This window comes from Ptychodera flava, chromosome 20 (genome assembly GCF_041260155.1).
Source record: "Ptychodera flava strain L36383 chromosome 20, AS_Pfla_20210202, whole genome shotgun sequence".
Lineage (NCBI taxonomy): Eukaryota > Metazoa > Hemichordata > Enteropneusta > Ptychoderidae > Ptychodera > Ptychodera flava.
In genome coordinates, this window is record NC_091947.1 from 18,306,311 (window position 1) to 18,316,554 (window position 10,244).

A 10,244-nucleotide genomic window follows, 5' to 3' on the forward strand; every position below is an offset into this window, starting at 1 on the left:
GGTAAATCGTTACAGGCGGCGCGATCTCAGACCGACTGAGGCCGGATACAACAGTGCGACGCGTGCAGGTTACCCGGACGATAGCTGAGAATCATATCAGGTAAAAACAAAATGTGTTAAGCAGATTAGAGTTTGAGTCAACGGCAAGAGTAAAGTGAGATACATTAACTAGCCGTTAGACTGCTACACTTAGGGAGGCACACAGGTTTTATTTCCTCTCTGACATCCTCGTATGCGTCGATCTAGACTAGCCGCGAAAACAATTATTCCGAGTTCACTTGAAAATAAGGTAAGAAAAAATTAGGCAATACTCGCGATACGAACAGCGGAAACTCTCGGTGTTTGCGGGATCGCAGATACGCACTGAATTCTTCTAACCAGTGAATTTATATCCTTTCGGTGCGTTGCGTCTGGATTTGAACATCCCTGTTCAGCGATTGCGATGTCGATTTCACAGACCTTGGCTGACAATAGAGCCTATAAGATTTTGCTGTACTATATCAGGGCATATTTATTACAACAAAACGTCACAACTTTCCTTTACGACAGACATCCATGTAAATAATTCGAGAACCGGTGGATTATACTGACATATGAAAGAGAAATGATTTAAACGCTGCAGACGTTCCTTGAAGCTTAATTTCCTTCAATAATGGAATTAATAAATAACATTAGCGCAATGAAGTATGAATATTCTTTTTAATGTCAACATTCTAATCTTATACTTGTATCTAATCTAGAGAAAGGGTATTACATCAAAGTGTCGTCAAAGCATCTGTCCTTTTTTCACCTGGCACAAGGCTTGTCAACGAACCCTGACTAAAATGATTCATTTTCCAGCTCTTGACATTGTATCTACTACTATACACAACGCTTAACTGTTTATACATTTATATACGGGGCTCCGTTAATTTCTCTACGTTCAACGACAAATTCATTTTAAACGTGGTGGTTTAGCAAACAGCAATTACATTTGTTTCATAGGAAAAATATATGTAGCCAATGTAGGTTCGCTCCTTGTTCATGAGTTTCAGGCAGCAATAACGTGACATAAATTTTAGATATGTCACCATGGTCACCAGATCGAGGACAATCAACAGAAAACACTCATTATAAATGCACAATTCCGGAACAATAATCCTATATATGATTAAAATTAAAGCGTAGACTGAGATGCACAGTTGGTATAAGGAACTTGGAGGCTGCAACCATCAACGAATGTTTCAACGTACTTGGGCGATTACATTTCCCAGGGTACTGTGCACTTACATACTTACTTTTGTTCTGCGCGCAAAAGATGCAAATCTCGTTCGACTGGGACAGTTTAGTCAATTCTGCAGTTAATTACATTAGTGAACGTCTTCTGTAGTTTCACATCCGCATCAATTAATAATTTATGATGCTAGAATCGCAGTCCCCGACGCTAGTCTGGCCGGCTTTGCTACATTGCAATGCAAAACTTTGTTGCAGCGCTTAAAAGGAAGCGGCGAACGAGGAGGTGCCATACACCGAACTACAACCCCAGGATAACGAGATGCTTTCCTGGCTCCCGGGGATTTTGCTCCTGTATACGGTAACCGGTAAGAGAGTTTATCATTTGACTTCTAGCGACGGAAGAGGACTTCGAAGAAAACGTTTCCGCAAACTTGTTCTCAGAAATTTCTCTGAAATTGTAGACAGTACAACTAAATTGGGTGCCAAAGCGAGATCTGTTTGTAAGCGGCGAAAGAAGTATTCCTTCCCACTTTAGATAAAATGAATGCCATATAAAGTGAATATCATGATCTGGATCGCTGTTTCTTTCAGACAAAATTGAAAGCCATGTCATTGAAGAAAAGCTTCAGCGCGACCTCTTTGCTAACTACAGCAGAAACGCTCGACCGGCAGAAGAGCACGACATGTTACACATGCAGTTTCAACTCTGGATAAACTTACTGCTCGATGTGGTGAGTAATCAGACCCTAGAGTCTGTTCGAGTGTAACTGGTAACTTGGAGAGCAATGCCCTTCAGGTAGACACGATCATACATATACACCATTTATCTCCGATCAGTTTATGAATATGGCCAAAATGCAGTGTTACAGAAGAATACGTAAACGTCAATATATACAGATGGCGTGACATTTTCTCTAATGCCTTGCTTCAGATAATCTCCAGTAGTTATGTATGACCATCATTTTATTTTTCCTTTGAAAATGCATTATTTCGTCATTTTATTCATCTCGCCGTTAAACCATATATGATTATTGTAATTTCATCCTCCTTCTAATGTATTATACGGTCGGGCTGTAGCCCATTATGATCCCCTTTTAACACAGGAATTTCCTTACAGGATGAGATACGGCAAGTTATCATCACAAGTGGATGGATAGAGCTGGTAGGTTTCTTCTCTATATATGTATCTTAAGTTTGTAGGATGGATGACGTGTGGCACATGTTATATATGTCTTATATATGTCTATGTGTGCATCTGTATGTCTCTGTGTGTGTCAGTGTCTGCGTATGACTGTGAGTACAAAATAACTTTTGAATCGATGTATTTTTTTCATTATAGCTGTTTTGTTTTATAAACTGCAGTAGAATTCTTTTGAAGTGGCCAGATCTTTGGGGTGTGTTGTGTGTGCATCCATGTATGTGCGCATGTGTTGCCTACAGGTGTACCTGTGTATGTATTTAAGTATGTGAATCAAGTGATCATAAACTCTACTGCAGGGGATTTGAATATCCTTTCAAGAATGCAAAATTGGAACTTGACACCAAAGCAATAAAAAGACCTCTCTGCATGTCCATCTTCGTTTGACAGATATTCGTATTCGCGTCCTTGGTAGTGTCAATTTCATGATGTATAATCTCAAGGGGATGTCTCACTTGGGAGGTATTCCTCGTGTCAATTAGCGAAAACTGTAGTTTAGAGAATTGAGCTTCTTAATTGGCGGTGACTTAAGTTGATCATGGGAAATTCGTTAAATCTCTTCACAGTGTATTACTGGGCAAGTGTGGTTTCATTAATTGCTGAACGAAGCGAATGTCACCGTAGATGTCCAAATAGGTCAATACAATCGCACGCGACATGTCTCTATGTTGTCTCCACTGGACCCCAAAGCATAACTTTATGTTTCGCTGTGCAATGTAAACTAACTTTATACACTCCAAAGTAAACCTTTTGTGTGTCGTCGGATTGTTCATACCGCGGCTCAATTCAGCAACATGCCGATCCAAATCAATTATTCGCTCCTCAAACCATGGCACTTTTATAAATTAATCTCGTTTCTGATTCCATCGCCGTCTTAACCGTCTCCCGTTTCCTTGATCAGGGTTGGACAGACATGCGATTGCAATGGAACGAAACCGACGTGGGCCTGCAACGGACGATCGTGCCAACTGACTGGATATGGCAACCCGACATAGTACTTGTTAACAGGTATGTAATCGCGACGTCTTCCTCTCGATTCTTACAATGCGATTAACGTTTGTGTTTTAAACACAATGGTCGTGAAAGCTCACTCAGTAAACAGCAAAGCTTTGATAGAGAAAGTTTAAGCGCCTAATCTGAATATGTACAGTTTTACACACATTAAATATTGATAAAATTGACAATAAATGGCAGATTTTGGCTGTGTGTGACAGTATAAGAGAAAATGAAAGATACAACCCTTTTCAGAATTAGAGCGCGAAGCCACTGCAGTGAACTGCAATAAAACTGCTTACACTAATTAGTTTCAGCTGTAGTCGTGGCCACTTTGGTGTTGAACAAGGCTACTTGATAAAGACCAAAAAGTCTGCTTGTACAAAGGCAAAACTAGCTCTGTCTGAGGCTCGAGTTGTAAATGAGAGTTTACGATTGGCACCCTGTGTCCAAGATTAAGATACAATGTAACATTACCATGCACTGGTCCATGTACAAATCTTTTTTATTTCAACTTCCCCAGACAAACTGTCTGCATGGGACATACAATGTTGTCGACTTTGCCAGCTGGCTGCAGCTGAAACTAATTAGTGTGAGCAGTTTTATTGCAGTTCACTGCAGTGGCTTCGCGCTCTAATTCTGAAAAGGGTTGTAATGTAAAAGCTACACTTAGGGAGTTTTTCAGCAATCGACACTTTCTATAATATAATATAATATCATATCATATCATATAGCATAATATAATATAATATAGCATAATATAATATAATATAATATAATATAATATAATATAATATAATATAATATAATATAATATAATATAATATAATATAATATAATATAATATAATGTAATGTAATATAATGAATATGATATGATATGATATGATATGATATAATATAATATAATATAATATAATATAATATAAAATAATATAATATAGTATATGTCTGTATGTGAGTTCGTTGTATGTATACAATATGTACTGTATATACACTGTATATATATATGTCTGTATATGTGTTGTATGTATAATACATACAATATATATATACTGTATATTTCTGATACATATATATATATATATATATATATATATATATATATATATATATATATATATATATATATATATATATATATAATATTTGTTTAGTTCAAGATCAGCTGGAGTAGAGAGCAATTTGAAACAAATTTGTGGTGGAAATGTATTTTAAACTATCCGATCAACTCAGTTGTGTATATGTATATATATATATATATATATATATATATATATATATATATATATATATATATATATATATATATATATATATATATATATATATATATATATATTATTTTATTTTATTTATAGCGCAAACAAAGATTATGCCCTTCCTTCGACCAAACGGGTTGTCTTGTACAACAATGGTTTCATCAATCTGGCACCGGCTGCGGTGTTCGAGACGCCGTGTACCATCGACATTCGTCACTTCCCCTTCGACGTGCAACGCTGTCAGCTGATCTTCGAGTCGTGGACGTACACCACCGAAGAGCTGGTCTTACGTTTGAACAGTGACGACATCAGGCTGGAAAGCCTCACCCTGAACACCGAGTGGGATATCATCAACACGACCGCCGAGATCATGGTCAATTCATATTTCGGTATGTACGGCTCGAGCTGGTCGCGTGCCTCGTACACGCTCGTGCTTGCCCGGCGACCGCTGTACTACATAACGAACATGGTGCTTCCGTGCATGTTGTTGGCAGTGCTGACTTTGTTCGTGTTCTGGCTTCCATGCGATTCAGGAGAGAAAGTTTCTTTCAGCGTGTCCATTTTGATCGCTCTGTCCGTATTCTACCTCCTAGTCGGCAGTATCATGCCTTCCTCAGACAGCGTTCCCTTGATGGTCCGATACCTGCTTTACAACACTTTCTTCGTCGCCGCCTCCATCGTAACTAACGTTTTTGTGCTTCGACTGCACCACCAGCCTGTCAACAACCGCTCCATGGGAAGGACAACCCAAAAAGTCTTCCTGGAAATTTTACCCAAATTCCTGTTTCTTCCACCATACGAAAACGAGGACACAACTCTGAATCCGGTAGATGGTGCTATTGGGTTCGACAAAGAGGCAAAGGACGGGAAATCCGCGGCACCGGCTCACCAAGACCATTGGATAATTTCTGAAATCGCCGGCAACGAAAGGTCCAATGCAGAGACGGGGTGTGTAGAGCAGCTGTCACTCTTAAGACAGTTAGTGCGAGATGTTAACTTTCTGAAGAAGGAGATGCAAGACGAAAAATATGAAAACAAGGTAAATTTCTCCCGTTGCCATTATTATTTCGATATGCATCAACACATGTGCAATCAGCTTAAAGTATTGTTGACAATGAATTTGTAGCAACTTATGAAGATAACATCCTTTTTGTCTGGTAAATTGTAGCTAAATAACAGAGTGAAACTGATCACCGATACAAACAAACAAACTAACAAAAAAAAACTAACACAAAAAACAAACAAACAAAATAGCAAAAACCAAACAAATCTGACATCACAACTTCAACTACAAGTTCATAATGCATAAAGGATACCCTGAAAAGAAACACAGAAAAATATCTTTTATACAAGTTGAATGGAAGATTACCCTGTTTTAGAAAGCGCTAAGTCGAAACAATGCATTTTGATAACATTTTTGACCTTGCTGAACCTCGATCGGTTAAGGTAAAGTTTGAGTCGGCTGCCAAATATAGCAAATGGGTCTCGTTGGATCGTACTGGTAGTACTGCGAATCCGCGTTTGCTCTTTCAGCCGGTGATGTTTGTTGTATAACCCTCTCTCTTCACACGTCCTGGTCGATTAGTTTTCGAATTCAAGCGAAAGCGATAGCATGCCGACTGTGCTCTCTCGAGACCGCTACATGTTCAATCTTGTGAATCAAACTGAGACACAGCGATGCGGAGAGTGTGCATGTGGATGAAGAGGTATGCTATAGACTTTGCAATACGGTGGATGTGCCAATATAAAGTTAAACGAATAATGCTATTTGTTTGTTTTTCACTTCTTTCAGATATTTGGAAAGTGGAAATACGTTGCTGTGGTTGTAGATCGCCTCTGTTTCATAATAACGCTCCTTTCGTATGTGATTGCAACGATGGTTGTGTTTTTGGACCACGATCAATAGAGAACCTCGGCCCGAATTACGGAGTGTATCGAATTGTAACGAAGTCAATCGAAAGCAATTAAGACTTTAGGTCTATCAGTACGTATAAATGCATAGCAATATCAACTTTACAAGGAAACGGGAAATAATACCATGCAAACATTATTAAAGAGGAGGCTGCGTCCGGTGGCTCAAGGTCCTGTATCATTTATTTCACCGCTGTCTTTGCCATTCCCTGGTTCGGGGGACCAGGGAATACCGATGCTCGTGAGTGGTAAAGAACGAATGCAGACCTGTTCACCCTGTTTTCCTGAACGTAGGCCAAATATAATCGCTGTAAACAATCAAGTTGGGCCAAGCCATATGAATGATAGGGATAAACTACAGGCTGCAGAGAAGGTCACGGTTAGATCAAAAGTTACCGTGGTATTGGTCCTGAAGATACTACTTTGCCTCTGATGATAGAAGTTATGTCGAAATTTTCTCGAATACGTAAAAAAATTATAAACTGACTGTCTTAGTACTGTAACTTATGCTCTTCAGTTACGAATAGCGAAACACAGCTTACGTTGTACGGCAAAATGGTTTAACGGGGCGAAACTTAAAAGCGCATACGCCCGTGTACGTGTTTGCCTCCGTCAAATGTCTGTTTGTCGATATATATACTAGTATCTGGTCTCTCTTCTTGTATCCATGTGTTTCGGTGCGAACGTTTATGTAATTTAGTGAAATATATGTATAAAGTTAATGTTTTTAACATTTAGGCGATATGTACATGAACATCGAAATTGTGGACGATACAATGTATGTAAATGTTTGTCACGTATCTCTCTCGATAAGCAAAATGTATTGTAGCGAAACAAGTACACTATCAAAGTTGACGATACCATGTCACACAATGTTTGTTTTTGGTATTGTGCAAGCATACATATATGCCGTATATTCAAGATATTGTATGACTTTTTACAAAGTAATTTGACTGTTGCACCAATGTCCCGATTTAATTAACAGGCAAACGGCCAACACGTATAGCGATGTAACATGCCACCAAACGCTGTATTTGAAGCAGTTTTGACCTGCTTTTTCCTTGGATTTCAATAATGTAATTTAGCGATATTAATTCAGTTACTTCAATCTCGTCCATCAAAGATAATTGCTTACGCTCGTAGGGAAGTAGTGTTTACTCGGCTCATAAATTTTAAAAAGGCCTTGAAGTAATCGGACCTTGTAACCTAGCTTGATGTGATTACAAGATTGTATGTGAAAGGTTCAGAAATAATAACTGGTGAAGTATATCACGCTTTATTTCACATGTATTTCTGAAGATTTAAAGTTTCCTTGTGTGTTAATGTTATTACTTACTTGTCACACTTTTGGAAAAAAAAAACAGGACGCGGGTGTATTGTCACATGACAACGGAATAACTCTCGATATTTGTAGCGTCTATGTGACTAACGATAACCGGCCCCACTACCAAGATTATTAACCCTTTGAGCGCTAAAGTCAATTTTTGTCACCTTTGTAAATATACCCCGGTCAATCTTTTTTTAGATTTTTGCCACAGTTTTGACTAAAAACTGTAGCCAATGAAATGCATTTCATCCAAACTTATCACCAAATTAAAATTCATAGAAATTGGTAAAATGTTGCACTTAAATTTTGGTGGGAAAAATTACAGCACTCAAAGGGTTAAAATCACATAACTCCGTAACACGATTTTAGCTCCCATGTTCACTAACAGTAGTGTCGCACCCATAAAGGTCTGTCCGTATCGTGTGTGTGTGTCTGTTGGTTCAATACCTCATTGACTCCTTTTCTGAATAAATATATAACATGCCCCCGACACACTTGCATTTTTGGACTGACTAGAACCTACTATACTTTGGTGTCTATTGCTTGCATGATAATGAAGTAACTGAAGATGAAAGTGATTTTGGAAATTACAGTCTATTTAGACGAATTGCAGACCAATTGGATTATACATGGCGCCTATATGCTCCGGTGCACTCTTACTTTGCATATCTTATTAATACAACGCAATATGGCGGCCAGGATGGCGATGTGTTGCAATTTTGTACCTATATAGCTATAGAACCTACACTACAACGTGCTCAAAGTAGGCTATAGGATACTGTACCCTAACGCCAATTTGTCCTAGAGTATGACCCAAATGGGCGCCACACTATTTTGATGCCGTTTGTTTATAGCGGGAATGTTTGCGAAATGATAATTAGGCAAACGTTTCTTAAGATACCATGCCACATCCGAGAAATATGCAAATGTATTACCGATTTCTGTAGAACCGGCACGTAAATGTGTTGGTGAATTATGCTACTAAGGGTATGACTATAAATAGATATATCGGCATATTTAAGTTTATGTATTGAAGTATGTATGAGTTTACATATGTTACAATACTTTGTATATGGGTTTTAATCTTTGAAGAACATTTAATTTATATGAGTGCATTTCACTGTTGGTTTTACTGTTAATTTTCACACTGCTTTTGATTGCAAAAGTAATTGTGCAAGAATAAGCATCACTACACACTAATTGGCAACTACGAGTCAATTTGAACAGAGAAAAATAATTCCCTTTGAGAAATATCCAAATGCTCATATTCCTCTTCAAAACCGGAGCTATTCAGTTCACGTCTGGTCAGTGTTGACAACAGTCTCAAGCTTATACCCCTTAAGGTAGAACTCACCTCGGGGACAGAAATTCGGGCCTTCAAATTTTATCAATTTTCTTCTGACCTACCACTTGTGGGGGCTCATTTTGAAGCTCTTGGCGAAAGAAAAGTTTTCACCGTCTTAGTTTTTCGAAAATCTAAAAAATATTTTTTTCCCGTAGAGATTACACAGGTTTGGCGGCCATTTTGAATTTCAAATATCGAGAAATTGCAAGTTATTTGTCTCTCTGGTACCAAAGTTTGCACGGTGACCCCTGAGTTTTGAGAATGGTTGAAAGTTTCACTGAGGAAAGTTTGAGCAAAAGTTTAAATCTTCGATAATTTAAAAGTACACAGACAGCATATAGGGCCTACAGAGTCAACATTATGAGCATTCGTACTTACATATTTTAATCGGATCTATCTTGAAGTGTCTCCATCGCTGTTGATATTGTCTTTCTTTGAGGTCCATTCGGGACTTTGTGGTCTGCAAATGACCGACTGATAAACTATCTGCAGTTGACAAAATAAGAAAGTACAAGTACCTCGACATAGCTCTTGCAATGTCTGGTTTACAGATTAGGAACGCTCTTCCTAATATGAACGATCTTCAAGCTTCCATCTATGAGAATATGACCGACACACCATTTACAATCGATATGGCAAGTCCGCTTTTATACTCCAACGCTGTATACAATGCATTTCTTTACTGAATAGCTTAATCTGTACATACAAATTACACTAGGAACGGGTACTAAGTAAAGTTAATGAATTCTATATTATTTACACATAAAGTAAACTCGAAAATCTATACTTACAGTCAGTATGTTTTGCAGGCACTGAAATTCCAATCACTGTCATTCACGTCATTCATATAAAAATATGCTATGCTGTATCCTATTTCCAGTGATAAAGATTGAAGATCTGTGTTGTAATGACTCTCAGTAGCTATTAATAGGAATCGACATCAACTAGATGTGCCCGGCTGTATTGATGCAGCTTATTATTACTTTGTATAATT

The 10,244-nt window shown here is 38.0% G+C and overlaps 1 protein-coding gene across 1 annotated transcript; it reads left to right on the forward strand.

The window, feature by feature from the left end:
- Nucleotides 1–1,243: 1,243 nt before the first annotated feature.
- On the forward strand, nucleotides 1,244–9,832 carry LOC139120216 (acetylcholine receptor subunit alpha-type unc-38-like). The gene is made up of 6 exons (XM_070684416.1): nucleotides 1,244–1,580; nucleotides 1,807–1,946; nucleotides 2,333–2,377; nucleotides 3,315–3,421; nucleotides 4,767–5,706; nucleotides 6,460–9,832. The coding sequence occupies exons 1-6, from the start codon at nucleotides 1,535–1,537 to the stop codon at nucleotides 6,571–6,573; spliced, it is 1,392 nt and encodes a 463-aa protein (XP_070540517.1). The 5' UTR covers nucleotides 1,244–1,534; the 3' UTR covers nucleotides 6,574–9,832.
- The last annotated feature ends 412 nt before the right edge of the window (nucleotides 9,833–10,244 follow it).